Source organism: Stylophora pistillata, chromosome 6 (assembly GCF_964205215.1).
Source record: "Stylophora pistillata chromosome 6, jaStyPist1.2, whole genome shotgun sequence".
Classification (NCBI taxonomy): Eukaryota; Metazoa; Cnidaria; class Anthozoa; order Scleractinia; family Pocilloporidae; genus Stylophora; species Stylophora pistillata.
Window position 1 is genome coordinate 17197162 of NC_142524.1, and position 15823 is coordinate 17212984.

Below are 15823 nucleotides of genomic sequence, written 5' to 3' on the forward strand. Positions count from 1 at the left end.
CATTGCTGGACGAAAGCACTCTGCTTTTTCAGACATGAAGCAAAATTTGCTTGCTGATATCAATGTTGAGGACCTTAAAAGTTGGATTTCAAAATCACTGAAAACCTTTTCAAGAAAACATTTCTACAAACTTTGATTAGTTATCAACTGCTGTTTATCTCAGTGTTACCACGTTTAGGGCTTTCACCTAAAAGTTTGTCCAAGTCCGCAAAAATTGCATCACCGCAAATGAGACTAGTCATTACTAAAACAAAATGGAATTATTAATAATGTCAGTTTCAAAGTAGTTTTCAATATGGATTTAATAATATATTCTCCAATTTTGAAAAGATCAGTGAGTGTAAATAGTTCACAAAGGGCCCCCAAAATCTCTTGCCGATTCAAAACTTCAGTCACGGCTGTGATATTCTATTGTATTTGGCTTATGAATTATTAATGAATTTGATGAGGAGTATTAAACATTCACTTCCCCTCTACCTCACTCAATGTAGACAGGTACAAGATCAATAATATTATTCTGAAATAAGCAATTATAGTGATTGAGATGAAATATAATCACTGAAAAGTGAAAACACCTGTAATGATTATTGTCAATAGTTAGTCACTATCATCTGAATCAGTATTGGCTAAGTGACAAATTCTGCTTATAAATGTCACTGTCATCTGTGTCATAATCAGAACTACATTGTTTGATCATCTTTACACTGTTGGATTCGGAAATAGCCTCCATTGGTGAAAAAACCATTCGCTGTTGCACACATTGTCACATGTGCATTTACCCTTGCACAGGCACAAACATCGGCATGTCTTTGCACATACATCACAACATGAATGACGCTCCATTCTGGTCTCTTCATCTGGTTTGTCTTGACAATCCAAAAATGGCTGGATTAACAAGGAATGCCTACACACATCTGTGTTTCTTACATACTCTTTCCTTCCATTTGTGATATTTTTGCCCCTTGTGCATCCAGAGTATGTAAGAAGTACAGCATGGCTCTGCTTGTCACTACTCCGACCAATTCTACCAACTTCTTGAAGATAGTCATCAAGGCAGCTAGAGGGGCCAAAATGAAGGGCAATGTAGGCACCTTCCACATTGACACCCATTCCAAAAGCAATTGTGCAGAACACCACTCGCACACTGCCATTCACTTTGCAAAATCCTTTCTCCACTGTTTCTTTTACCAAAGGGTGAGTCTTCTTGTAGTACATAGCAGAGAGTCACGTTCTGTCATCCTTTAGCCCTTGTCCAGTGGGAAGAACATAGCTGTTGCTTCCTAAAGCTTCAAGAAAATTTTCATAAAGTTCCCTCAAGTGTCTTTCTTCAAAAGATTAACACCTGTGCATTTCTTTTCTTTGACTTAAGATCATCAATAAGCCACTGGAATGATGTTTCGAGATCATCTGGATCAACAGATGAAACAGAGAACCTAATATTCTGTTTGTTAGGTACTGTTATGAACTGCACACAGTCCTTCATCATCAGATCCCTGATGATAACTTTCCTAACTGCATCAGTTGCTGTTGCTGTCAATGCGATAAAAGGGGCACCTTGTTTTAAAAACGATCTCATTTCTGCTAAACGTGCATAGTCCTCACGGAACGCTTCCTTATTTCCACTGCCATAACCCCAAAAGATGAACTAATCCTTAACTCATAGTTGAGGCTTGTATTCTTCCCAGTTTCTGACACAGCCCTAGCCACTGTTATTCACCTCTCCCAAAAATTGGTAAGGACAGCTTACTGCATTCTGATAACAGGCTTTGACATAATGTTTTGGTCACTTAAGATAAATGCAAAGAAACGAAGTGTATGTCATGGTTCAAAAATTGTTTGCTTAAATAAAGTTCAAAACAGTTTGATTGTTATTTCCCTTTCTCAGAGGATGATAATGAAGGTAAACATTACACTGGTTTGAAAAAAATTCAACCACAAGCTATAAATTTTTACAGGTACAGTGCACTACAATCCTTACATGTATGTAAGGATTGTAGAAATATCAGCGAGAAAGCCGCGGAAGACAACAAAAGCGAACTTGAGACAGAAGAAAAGAAGGTGATCGAAAAGTAGTACAGGTGAGAGCTTTCTAACAATGTAACGATGAAAAGAATAGAGCACTAACCATTTCGCCACACAACGCACTTCATCAATGAATACAGCTTCGATTTTGTTCGTCAATGTGAGAATAGTGGACCGATGACTACCAAACAAAGCTTCGGGGCTTGTGAACACAAGGTTGTATTTGCCCTCTGAGGCTTCCTCGTTTCGGTTTCTGAACTGTCTGGACCCACAAAAACAGCCTTGATTCTTTTTTCACGTAAGCTAGACACTTGATCATTCATTAGCGAAACCAGAGGAAAAATTACAAGGCACACCGTCTGGGGCGATCAGATAACGGCTTATTAAGCGACTATCTCGGTCTGTTTATTGAGAGATTTTAGGCCACTAACTCAGTCTGTATATTGTACGATTTTAAGCCGTTAACTAACGGCTTAAAATCTCCCAATAAACAGACTGAAGGAAATTAAGCCGTTAGTTAACGGCCTAAAATCGTACAATAAACATACAGACTGAAGGAAATTAAGCCGTTAGTCAACGGCCTAAAATCGTACAATAAACATAACAGACTGAACGAAATTAAGCCGTTAGTTAACGGCCTAAAATCGTACAATAAACATTACAGACTGAACGAAGTTAAGCCGTTAGTTAACGGCCTAAAATCGTACAATAAAATAACAGACTGAACGAAATTAAGCCGTTAGTTAACGGCCTAAAATCGTACAATAAACATACAGACTGAAGGAAATTAAGCCGTTAGTTAACGGCCTAAAATCGTACAATAAACATAACAGACTGAACGAAATTAAGCCGTTAGTTAACGGCCTAAAATCGTACAATAAACATTACAGACTGAACGAAATTAAGCCGTTAGTTAACGGCCTAAAATCGTACAATAAAGATAACAGACTGAATGAAATTAAGCCGTTAGTTAACGGCCTAAAATCGTACAATAAACATAACAGACTGAACGAAATTAAGCCGTTAATTAACGGCCTAAAATCGTACAATAAACATTACAGACTCAACGAGATTAAGCCGTTAGTTAACGGCCTAAAATCGTACAATAAACATAACAGACTGAACGACGTTACGTAAGTAATAAAAGAAGAAATGACCTAAAACCATCGACAACACCCATCTAGGACCACCGAAAACCCACTTCAGAAATCAATTTCAAGCGTAAAATAGCGCACGCTGAAGCTTTATTAGGGCGATTTTCGTGGATATTTATTTACGGAAATGCGTGACAGCAGTTTCTCAAATCATTAATATATCAAGTTACAAACCAATCACGATACGCCAATTTGGCCACATCTGTGCGTTTAGAATCCCCGATGAAACAATGGACAGAAGGTTTTCCACTGTACTTTGATGAAATATCAAACCCTAGGGCTTGCTAAAATGTCATACCCTGTGACGTTCCCCAGGGACTTGTGACACTGCTAAAATATTTGACAACAAAGGCCAATAATTACTGAAAAACAACAATTCCGCTTACGCTGCCAAAATCTTGGCTAATGATGCACGATTGAAAAGCAATTTCAAAAAATCGTAGTGTGCTTCATGTTTCATCGGGGTTTTCCCGTGTTTGGAAACCCCGATGAAACACACGCAATCGTTTTTGCAATATTACATGCAAAGCGGAGCGGAATTGGCGCGTTGTCCCTTCGCTATTTTCTTTAATTGAGTGATGACATTTCATAGTCGTCTAACGGCTTTTTTTCATTCCATTAATCTCATAAACTTAAGTCAATATTCGTCAGTGTCTGCGTTTTTTTGGCTCTCAGGTCAAAAAGACACCAAGGAAGACCCTCATTAGTTGAAAATTTGATGAGGTTGGGTAAAGAGGGGGGCACTGGGGCCTCTGAGAAACCTCAAAACCGGAGGAAAAAACCTCCAAAACCGGAAAACCGACGGAAAAAGCAGCAAAACCGAAAACCCATGCAAACCTGACAAAAGCGGTACATTTTCACCGTTAAGAGGGGTCAAAAAAGAAAAACCGACAACCGCCTCAGAGTTTTCGTGAAAACCGAATGCAAAAACACGTAAAATCCGTTAACCGCTCTGAACATCAAAACCGAACAACCGAACCTTTTTGGCCCAAAAGCCTAAAAAACGATCCAACAAACAGTGAAAACCGCAAAACCGAAAATCCCAAAGCCCCCCTCCTTAAGCTAATATCTTACCCTTTGCTAACAAATCGAAATCAGAGCCACCATTTTACATCATGACTGCTTCAAATTGCGCTGCTTAATTAATTTCGTTCCGTCTGTTATGTTTATTGTACGATTTTAGGCCGTTAACTAACGGCTTAATTTCGTTCAGTCTGTTATGTTTATTGTACGATTTTAGGCCGTTAACTAACGGCTTAATTTCGTTCAGTCTGTTATGTTTAGTGTACGATTTTAGGCCGTTAACTAACGGCTTAACTTCGTTCAGTCTGTTATGTTTATTGTACGATTTTAGGCCGTTAACTAACGGCTTAATTTCGTTCAGTCTGTTATGTTTATTGTACGATTTTAGGCCGTTAACTAACGGCTTAACTTCGTTCAGTCTGTTATCTTTATTGTACGATTTTAGGCCGTTAACTAACGGCTTAACTTCGTTCAGTCTGTAATGTTTATTGTACGATTTTAGGCCGTTAACTAACGGCTTAATTTCGTTTAGTCTGTTATCTTTATTGTACGATTTTAGGCCGTTAACTAACGGCTTAATTTCGTTCAGTCTGTTATGTTTATTGTACGATTTTAGGCCGTTAACTAACGGCTTAAAATTGTACAATAAGAATATAGTTATTTAATATTTTTTATTATATATATTAAAAAAAACATATTATTTATTTTTTTATTTACGAAATTATCATACCGACCGGGATAGTGGCTTAAAATCTCACAATAAACAGACCGTGATAGTAACATATTATGTCATTATATATTCCCCACCGTCTGAATGTTTGAAGAAATCTATCGCAAATGGCGCGATATGAAAGGTAAGACTTTTTCCCGATCCTGTCGGCGAAATCATCAAAACATCTCGGCCACCAAGGTCAGCTTCTACTACCTTCCGTTGATTCTCTCTGATATCTTCGAAATTAACCTTATTTAACCCGAAGTTTATGGCTTCTCGCACATTCATTTTGATTCAGTCTACGCACTGGAGCGGGAGATCAAATTACCAGGAAAATGACGTCAAATTACATAACGGTTTCTGATTGGAGAGTATTGCTACCACGCCCCCTGACACACCGCCGACCTAAAATCTGGTCGGTTGGATTTGGCGCGCTGCAGGTGAGGAAAGTCCGTATTCCGCTCCACTGGACTCTCACCAAAACGGACTTTGAGAAAGTCTACGCTCTGACGTAAAGCTAGAGTAATGAGACTTCTTTAAGAGGCCTTTATGCACAACGTAAAGTTGGTGCAAAGTAGAGATTTACGCCAGCTTTACGTACACGCGTAAATGTGGTGTATAAGCGTCTTAAAGCCTAAAGGAAAGTCAACTTTCACAAGGCAAAAAGCTTATGCAAGTTGTCATTCGCTCTGACGAAAGGCTAACGCTCGAAACGCCAGCTTTTTTATTCGTTACGGTGGCCAATTTACAATTTCAACTGAGTTGATATAACCAAATGAACTCTAATTTCAGTCTAGTATAGTTTAACTTAACGCAAACTTTACATTGAATGTAAATCTGGTTCTTCGGCTTTAAGACACCCTTACGAGAGCTTTACGTCCAATTACGTAAATCTACCTTTAAGCGTCTTTACGAGCATTATAAGACTAGCGTAAAGTTACTTAACGAACTTTACGCAGACTTACGCAACTTTAATTTTGCGTAAATCTCCTTTTTCGTGCTGTGAAGTTTTTGGAGCCTCCAGCGAAACGCTGAAAATTGACTCTGAAATAAATAATTTTCATTGCTTTTGACCGTCCTCACATCTCGTCGCCAAAAATGTGATAAAATAGCTTTACGAATCAAATAAATACAACTTTTGCTTATATAATAGAAAAAAGTATCTCACAGTAAAAATTTGAGGGAAATCTGTGATCGGCCGAAATTCGAGTGGTCGGTTCTTACGCGGACAGCCCCTTAATATGGTCAAATCAATTAAAACTGATAAAAGTGAATTAAATATATTAAAATCGAGCAAATACCTAAAGTGGCCTTAACTAACCAGGATAAAATGGTCCAACTGGTTAAAACGATCCAACTAGTTAGAATGCTCAAAATAGAAAAATGGGCTTGCAAGATAAAATGGTCGGATTCCCAAAAATGCTCCCATTGGTTTAAATGGCCGGGTCCAACTAACTAAAGTACTCTGAACGCTTACACTGATCTAACGAGAGAAAACGGTCCAACTGATGGAAGAAATGGTCCTAACTAACTAGATTAAAAGGTCCAACGGGTTAAAATGATCCAAGCAATTAAAATGGTTCAACAACATAAAATGGTTTAAACAATTGAAATGGTCGTACTAAATAAAATAGTTCTAATTGTCCCCATAGTCTCACTAGATCAAAGGGTCCAATTGGTTAAAATGGTCCAACCGCTTGAAATGATCTAACAAGTTAAATGATCAACCGGTTTAAAGGATGAAACTAGAGAATTAGTCCAACACGTTAACATGGTCTAACTAGAGAAAATGGTGCAATTGGTCAAAATGATCCGACTAGTTTATTGGTCAAACCCGTTAAAATGATAAAACCAGTTAAAATGGTCCAACTGCTTGCAATGGCCTAACAAGGGAAAATGGTTCATTTGGTTAAAATGACCCAACCGGTTAACATGATCAAACCAGTTCAAATGTCCCGACCACTAAAAGAGAAAATGAAAATATTGAAGGGCCGCAGCCAGCAGGATGAAACATAGTTGAAATTTAAAAACGATCTCTGGCAAAAATTATTAATAACCAAGAGCTTTTGACTGCTCGAACTGCAGTCTTCGACGGGTAAAATGAATGATAAACAAGCGATGAGAGAATTTAAATAAAGACATGAACTGCGAAAGAACGAGAATGTGAATGATTATGAATATTTGTTAAAAAGAATGTTGTATTGTCCAGGTAACGGGCAAGAATTGTTATCTGCGTTAAGTGTCATTCTGGTATGCCACGCTTCTAATGTTTTTCTGGTTCGAAAAGTGCCTTTGTCAATAATTGACGCGTTTTCAAAATCAAAGCTCGTTTTCAAATCAAACTCGTAGTTTTTAAGCATTTTTGCCAGAGATCGATCGTTTTTAAATTTCAACTAAAAGAGAAAATGCTTGAAATGGTCCAACAGGTTAACATGGTCTAACTAGAGAAAATGGTGCAATTGGTCAAAATGATCCGAATGGTTAAATAATGGTCTCACCAGTTAACATAGTTAAAATAGATGAATTGGTTCGACCGTACAAAATGGTCAACCTCGTTTCCAGGGTCTCTCATCTTCCCGTCCCCCCGGAGCGAGCGAGAAGAGACCCTGGTGTAGGCTGGTCACGTGTCTTCCAGCTTTTAGCAGATTTCAAATTAGCGGTTTGAGGGAGGGGCAGATAAGTGGGAATTTCTCTCCACTTAGTTCACTGGCGAGCGTAGCTTATCGGCAATCAAAACAAACTACACGTGAAGCGCTTCGAACCGAATGTCAACTAAGAATATTCAGCAGACGCCCAAAAAAGGTCAGTACATCTTCCACTACGGTAAATATCAATTGTTACAGGCTTTGTAAATCAGTTGGAGAAGTATCTTGCTCGAAGAACATCTGTGCAAAAGGAAATCGCGCATCGCTCGCCGCCGCCGAGGACATTTAAGGCCGGCCGTTGAGACAAGAAAAAATTTTCCATATCTATTATATAGGCCTTGAAAAGACGCTTGAAAAAATTTATTTCTTTCAAAACGGTGATCAGTGAAAGTCAGAGTTTTATCGAAACGGTGAAGCGATGTACAGAAATATCACAATCTGTGTCACGCACCCTGGCTATGATGCAAGGGAATCTGAGAGAAGCCGTCGCGGTCTAAATTTCGTAAGAGCACTAACACAAATGCAGTCTTTGCCTGGAAAAGAGGTAAACAACTGTATCTTTGATAGTTTTTCCCAGATTTGGTTTTTGTTACGTCTCGACGGTCCCAGATACTTCTTTGCCGCTTCTGAGTTGCGAGCACTTTTGCGAAAGGTGACAAATTTCTTTCAGAATGAGCTACCTTCGATTGATTCAGCCGCTGTCGGATATTTTTGCGAAGATGTTGTCCATGACCAGGAAAATTCGCACACATTTTTTTTTCGTGCTCGTCTAACCGATCTCTCTTTTACTAGTATCTAGGAAAAAATATGCGCACGCCATTACGCGTACTTGTTCGCGTACTTTGTTTACATAATTTGACGTGCCAGTGTTCAATTTTAATAGTCACAAACAAACCTACGGCTGCCGGTGTTTGTTCTTATTTGATCTTTAATGAAGGAATTCAAAGGCGAATCAACAATAATAACTGGACAAAATGACAAGGAAGGTACAGGTCGTTGACTGTTTAACTTCTCGAAGAAGAGTGAAGAAGGAAGATGAAAAATCAAAGATTTACCGTATCCCGTCGGTAAAACGGCCACAACATCTCTGCCCGAATATATCGCTTCAAAATACTGGACTTGTTTGGGTTTAAATTAAGGTTACAATACCAACTCCGAGATATGGCGACTTGAAGGCTGCTATAAAACATGGCGACCTGAACAACGATAGCGTCGATTTGAAGATGACAAAGGATATAGTCCACCTGGGAGAAATAGTCTAAAAAAGGGGAAATTTTGAGGTACTTAAAATGACTAAACCTATTGAAATGGTCAAGCCCGATGCGATGGTCCAACTTGTTCAAATAGTCCACCCAGATAGAAAGGTCCAACCACTCATAATGGTATAACTAGATAAAATGGTCCTACCAACTAAAGTGGTCTAACTATATAAAGTGGTTAAACTGATTAAAATGTTCTGACAGTTCAAATTGTTTGACTGAATCAACTAGTCCAACAACCTAAAATGGTCCAACTACATTAAGTAGTCCAGCTGGTTAACATGCTCCGACTACATAACCAACTGTTAGAAACTAGAGAAAATAGTCCTACTGGTGAAAGTTATTCAACCAGTTAAAGTGTTTAAAGAATAAAAATGACTCCGCCAGCTGAAATGGTTTAACTAGATAAAAATTGTCCAACTGGTTTAAAAGTATCCAGCTAGTTAAAATGGTCAAACTGGTTCAAATGGTCTTACTAGAAAAATGGTCATACCAGTGAAACAAAAATACCTAAGAAAGTCCAAATGCTAAAAGATGGTCTTACTAGTAAAGTGCTCCAACCGGTAAAGAAGATCAAACTAGCAAAATGGTCCATCCGATTAGAATAGGATATCTAGAGAAAATGGTTTATATGGCTAAAATAATCCAACAGATGAGAATCCTCAAATCAGCTAAAATGGTCATACTGGTGAAAATGGTTTAACTACATAAGAATGTGTAACCGGCAAAAATAGTCTAAATGGGTAAAACGATCGAACAAATCAAAATGATCAAACTATAACAATGATGCGACTGGTTAGAATGGAATAACTTGAGAAAATGGTACAACTGGTCAAAATGGTCTGACTAGTAGAGGTTAAATGGTGAAATAGGCTAAAATGATAGAGCCAGTTAGTAAGGTCTACCTAGATAAAATTATGTAACCGCTTAAAACAGTCTTACCAGATAAAATAGTCAAAAAGGTGAAAAAAGTCCAACTGCATCAAAAAATGGTCCAAATAGTTAAGATGGTGCAACCAGTTTAAATGGTGCCATCTGGAAGAATGTTCAAGCTGGTCAAACTGGTCAACGGGATGCTTAACTACTACCAATGGTTTAACTACCTAAAAAGGTCCAACTGCTATATACTAACCAGTAAAATGCTTCAAGTAATGTTTAAAAAACAAGCAGCAGTGTTTTATCGGGTTTAAAAACACAGGGTGCTATTTTTTGAACGGCTTCAAAAACCCATGCCTCTCGAGAGAATTATGTAAAGGTGAAATGAATGCATTAAAAGTTAAAGTGCACCTACACCCAAAAAATTTTTTTCGCTTAACGAAGTAAGCTTATTTTTTTGAGTATTTCTGCGCAAAATTTTTTTTATTTGCTCAAATCTTCAATTTTCTATGCCCAGTCAAAATACGGAAAATCGGCCGCCATCTTGCCCCACGACCGAGTTTAAAGAAGAATGGCTCTAGCGGGTAATGTGACGTCAAATCGAGAACACGAAAGTCTGCATCTCACACATTTTCACTTGTTTGGGAAGATTGTCGTCGATATCGTCCGAAATATGCCGACTAGGTGTGTTGTATGAAGATTGTATGGAGCGCGATACCCTCTTGTAAATTTCGCAAGTTGCTACATCCTTCTACAACACACTTAGTCGGCATATTTTCGGACAATTATCGACTACAACCTTCCCAAACAAGTGAAAATGTGTGAAAAGCAGACTTTCGTGTTCTCGATTTGACGTCACATTACCCACTAGAGCCATTCCTCTTTAAACTCGGTCGTGGGGCAAGATGGCGGCCGATTTTCCGTATTTTGACTGGGCATAGAAAATTGAAGATTTGAGCAAATAAAAAAAATTTTGCGCAGAAATAGTCAAAAAAATAAGCTTACTTCGTTAAGCGAAAAAACTTTTTTGGGTGTAGGTGCACTTTAATAATATTCAGATAGGAATAGTGTTCCATGTCCGGCTCTCTCAAAGGTTCAGAGAACTTTTATTTAAAATGCCGGCCAAACGCGTGTTTCGAGAACCCAATAGTGCCGTGGAAGAGAAGGAGTACTTGGACAGTTGTATTCCAAAGTCTAACGCGGTATGCCACAAAGTGGGCTTACAAAGTATTTGGGAGTGGCAAAGTTCAAGAAGAAATAGAGACCCCAACTTTGAGGAAAGAGGATTCAGAAGTCGAAGTGGACAGTGTTCAAAGCTTAGAAACGAATGTTATAGACATGAGCGCTGAATCCTTGAATGTTTGGTTGACAAAGTTTGTTGCGGAGGTGTGTAAAGAGAATGGAGAGCGCTATCCTACTAGAAATTTGTACATTATCTGCTGTGGATTCCAGAGTTATTTGGAAGACTGCAGTGGAAGCGATGCCATCATGATTACACATTTTGTGCAAGGATGAAGTAAGGTTAGGAGAGAGAGGTCTGGAATTAAATATGATGTGGGGTATTTGTTACTAAATATTTGTGTTACATTTTAGATTGAGTACGTTTCTACGAGCTTTGGATGCAGACTTGAGGGAGTGTTAGGCAAATAGCGTGGCCAATAAAACAAAGAAAGAAGAGAAAGAAGCGATTACAGAGGAGCTAGAAAAGATCCTTTGGGAGAAGAACCTGCTCGGTTGCCAGAGTGCTAAGTCATTGTTGTACACTGTTTATTTTTCAAACGGGAAGCTGTTTGTTATCCGTGTGAAGGAGCACCGCGATTAAAAATACAATAATTTTGGAGGATGGGTCGAATGTCGTAATTTTTGATGAAACTGCATCTAAAACTTGTCTTTGATCAGAATGAACACAGATTACCAGGTATAAAGGGTCGTTTGCGTGATGTTTTAACGATGTTTTGATAGACTGTTAGCTTCATTAATTATTATTAATGAGTTTTTGAACTTGTTAAAAAGATCAAATCAGAAAAAAATAATACATCTCGTTAGAATGGAATAAAATTGTCCTACTGGTTAAAATAATCCAATCAGTTAAAGTGGTCTAAATAGATAACAATGGTAATATCGAGAAAACGTACAAACTAAGTAAAATGTTCGAACTCGTACTAATGGTCTAACTGGAGAAAATAACCAAACATGGTAAAATGATCCAACCGGTTAAAATGATGAGACTAGGAAAATGGTCTACTGGGTTAGAATGGTCTAAAGAGATAAAATGGTGCGACTGTCTAAAATGACCCAACTGGTTAAATTGGTCATAGCAGGTAAAAATGGCCAAATATATTGAAAGGTTCAACCACTTCAAGTGGTCTCACTAGAGAGAATGGTCCGACCGATTGGTTCAACCTACTGGATAAAATGATCCAACTATTTAAAATGCTTAAACTGCATACCATGACCCAACTGTTAGAAACGGTCTTAATAAAGAAAAATGGTAAAAATAAATCATCCAGCTAGTGAAAGTGAGTAGACTGCAACAATAATCTGACTGGTTAAAATGGTCACACTGGTTTGAATGGCTCAGCTGGTTAAAATGGTCTTACTAGCTAGTTAAAGTCTTATTACAAACATGGTCTAAAGAGTACTACCGCAGTAGCACTAAAGAAAATGGTTCAACGGTAGAGATAATCTAACTAGAGAAAACGGTCAACTGGTTTAAATGGTCCAATTAGCAAAAATGATATATCTTTCCAGATAAAATGGCCCAAGTGCTTAAAATGGTCTTATCAGATAACATGGTCGGACTACATAAAAAGGTTCAGCTGGTACAAAATATCTTACTAGAAAGAAATGGTCCACTGCGGTTTAATTGCTCAAAAGGTAAAAACAGTTAAAACGTTCTACCGAGGGGAAATGGTCCAACCGCTTAATATGATGCTAGGAAATAACGTGGTCCAACTTATAAAGTTGGTCAATTCGGTTGACAGGGTCCAACTGGATAAAATGGTCCAGCTGCTTATAATGGTCTAAGGAGAACAAATGATACAATGTGTTAAAAATTATGGCACTGGTAAAAACCGTCAAACTAGAAAATGCTCTAACCGGTTAAAAATGATGTATGGAGATAAAATGATCCAACCTCTTGAATTGGTTCAATTAATTTAATTTATTCCATTTTCACTGCATTCATTTGCAGTGGGGAAGGACTAGAAGAGAACATACGAACCATTCGAGCTAGTCCACCTTCCCACCCATCCCAACCCAGGGGAGGACATCCATCACACAGTAATCCTGTGTGTGGGAAATTAACGTCTCCTACCCCAACCCTGCAGGAGACGGGACCTCCATTTATTCGTCCCTATCCGAGAAGACTAGAATATCTAACCATTTCTTGGTGTTATAGAAAAGTAGCAAATTCTTCTCAATTATTTTAAGACCTTGAGTGTTGGTCCGGCCAGGCGGGCTCGAACCCTCGACCTCCCACAGAACAGTCCAGCGCACTATTATCCATCGGGCTAACTGGGCGGTGTAAATTCATTAAATGGTCCAACTGATAGAAATAGTCTAACCATATGCAACTGGTCCAACTATATAGTTCACCTGATTAAAATGGTATAGCCAGATAAAGGATCTAAACAGTTAATATGATTCAAGCCAAAAGCCAGTTAAAAATTAGACTATATAAAATGGTTTAACTGGCACAAATGGTCTAACTAGAGAAAAGGATCGATCAATGAATTTGAATATATGAGAATCATATACAGCTGTTTCGACAAAGGTTGTCCAGAGAAAGCGTGAAAGCGTACGCGACAATGCCGAAAGGTAGTCTGGGAAACATCTAATAAATCTCACTAAAAGCTCAGAACAATGCCTCGACCGTACAGCGAAGACTTGAGATGGCGGGCAATATGGATGAAAGAGTGTTTAGGATACAGTGTTGACGAGGTAGCGGCTGCTTTGTACATGTCGCCGAAAACCATTCTTCGCTACATATCAAAATGCTTAAATTCTGGTGAAGTGAAAGCAGAGACTTTGGGACGACCGTTAAATAGTTTTCTTATGCATCCGCACATGGAGTATGTAATAATGGAAGCGGTACTTGACCACCCGGAAAAAACTCTCTCAGAAATTTCACAGAATATCTACGAACAGACGGGGTTAGAACGTGCTCTTTCGGGCATATTGCTGTATTTGAAACGGAACCGTTTAAGCGGAAAAAGGGTTTGTCAAATATTTCTTGTCAGTGTTGCTTTTGATTTTTCCTTGCTTATGTAAATTTAAGAAAAAAACATGTTTGGTTATTATTATTATTGTCATAATCACGCATTTTAAAGCTGAAAACAATTGCCCTTCAAAGATCTGAAGCAGACAGAGTACTTTTAGGTCTGATGTTTGTCTCCTGGATCCCGAGATGTTGATGTTTTTGGATGAAAGCGGATTTGTATGTGTTTGTTTGTTGTTTAACACAACATTTCGTTCTCTGTTCTGCTATTATTTAGCCCTGATCGTTTAGTGGTCTCAGTTTGTTTTTGTTTTTTTTATTTTTATTTTATGAGGACAAAAGACTTAAACGTACAAATGGTTATAGCCCGATAGGTAAAAGAGCTGAGGTGAAACGTATGGCGCAGAACTGGGGACCGCGCATAACCGCCATTCCTATTATTTGTTCAGAAGCAGGGGCGGATACAGGGGGTGGTGGATAGGGTGGATATCCACCCCCCCATTTTTCAGTAAAAAAAAAAATTCGAAATGTCACTTTATTTGAAATAGAAAATAAGGAAAGAAAGAAAAATTAGCTCTCGCTCATGTCTGGTTGTTGTTACGCCACGTTTCGTCGTCTGCCGCCACTTTTCGCGCAAAAGTTCGCAAGGAAGCCATTTGACAACGCCTAGTGAGGCGAAGTAAGATTCTGATTGGCTCATTATTGCGAAATTTGTAGGGAAACGTTCGCGCTTACCAACCCATGTGCTCAGTCGATGCTCAGGCTTGATGGCAACCTCGTTCCCAGGGTCTTGTGGGTAATTTCTAAGATGGCGGGTCGACCCGCCATCTGCCATCCACCCCCCCTTTTGAAATCCTGGATCCGCCCCTGAGAAGGAATGATTGATCTTGGCCTTTATCAGGGGAACGTCAATGGAGCAACATTTGAAGGCTTTGTGGATGAAAAGCTATGCCCGAACTTGCTTCCATTTGATGGAATCAACCCGCGATCAGTGGTCATAATGGGTACATGAGAATGGTTGGCAACATTAAGATTTTGATGGAATTGTAAAATAACTGTTTCCACCCTTATCCAAATTCTCTGTTAAAAACATCACTATAAATAGCTCACCCCCATAAATTAATTTCTTCCCTTCTTATTTGTCTTTTAGATAATGCGGCTATCCACCACACGCACGCAGCGATTGACGCAATTAATGCAACGGGAGCGATTGTTCTTTTTCTTCCGCCCTACAGTCCTGATTTCATGCCGTGTGAGGAACTTTTTGCACAAGTAAAGAGCTGGATCAGGGAAAACGATGTAGCCTGGCAATTTTGCATGGATCCAGAACTTATGGTTGAAGAAGCGTTTCTTCAAGTCACAGATGAAGAAATCAAAAACTATATTCGACATGCAGAGTATTTTTAATGACTTTTTTTTTACAACAGTTACTATTCACGTAAATTATGAATTTGTCTTCAATTATAAAGAGCTAAGTTCTGTCAGCAGCTTGTCCTTCTGTGAGGCAAACTCGTTTTCATCAAGAACACCATCGTCTTTCAAACTCTTGAGGTCCTTCAACTGCTGAAGGATGGCACTACGGATACGTGTCTAAACTAAAAATGAATTAGTTGATTAATTAAAACTGAATACATGCTGGCACAAAAAAATCCATCTGTTGCATAAATGTTAAGATGCCTACCTTTTTTTCAATGTCCGTAGAATTCCCGGTGACTTCATTGCTGGATGGTTGGGTGTGTTTGACCGAACCTCTCGCCTTCCCAGTAAAAAATGGGACGTCCGGAGGGTTGTCTTCGTCGTCGTGGGTTCCGTTTACCTGAAACAAAAAACAACACTAATAGCTGCATTTTAATTGCCACGCTAATAGTAAGTAAGTAAGTAAGTAAGTAAGTAAATAAGGACTTTATTTATAG

At 38.6% G+C, this 15823-nt stretch overlaps 2 protein-coding genes across 3 annotated transcripts; one reads left to right on the forward strand and one right to left on the reverse strand.

The window, feature by feature from the left end:
* Positions 1-284: 284 nt before the first annotated feature.
* On the reverse strand, positions 285-4476 carry LOC111324047 (uncharacterized). 2 transcript variants are annotated; one of them, XM_088724742.1, is made up of 2 exons: positions 2126-4476; positions 285-1325 (listed from the first exon to the last, which is right to left on the reverse strand). In XM_088724742.1, exon 2 carries the CDS (start codon positions 1213-1215, stop codon positions 700-702), a length of 516 nt encoding a protein of 171 aa, XP_088580868.1. In that variant the 5' UTR covers positions 1216-1325; positions 2126-4476; the 3' UTR covers positions 285-699. The 2 variants fall into 2 exon arrangements, with proteins under 2 accessions (XP_088580868.1, XP_088580867.1); XM_088724741.1 differs by having other exon boundaries at positions 285-1786.
* A 9566-nt stretch (positions 4477-14042) lies between these two features.
* Positions 14043-15317, forward strand: LOC148728575 (uncharacterized). The gene is made up of 4 exons (XM_088724716.1): positions 14043-14129; positions 14245-14380; positions 14786-14914; positions 15061-15317. The coding sequence occupies exons 1-4, from the start codon at positions 14100-14102 to the stop codon at positions 15315-15317; spliced, it is 552 nt and encodes a 183-aa protein (XP_088580842.1). The 5' UTR covers positions 14043-14099.
* The last annotated feature ends 506 nt before the right edge of the window (positions 15318-15823 follow it).

What these genes read in the sequence shown, in the direction of transcription:
- LOC111324047 (XM_088724742.1), bottom strand. Translation starts at nt 1,215, where the DNA reads ATGTACTACAAGAAGACTCACCCTTTGGTAAAAGAAACAGTGGAGAAA.
- LOC148728575 (XM_088724716.1), top strand. Translation starts at nt 14,100, where the DNA reads ATGTTGATGTTTTTGGATGAAAGCGGATTT. An exon ending in TTTTGGATGAAAGCGGATTT is followed by an intron (nt 14,130 to 14,244) that starts GTATGTGTTTGT and finishes TTATTTTATGAG; the next exon opens with GACAAAAGACTTAAACGTAC. An exon ending in AGCAGGGGCGGATACAGGGG is followed by an intron (nt 14,381 to 14,785) that starts GTGGTGGATAGG and finishes GCCCCTGAGAAG; the next exon opens with GAATGATTGATCTTGGCCTT.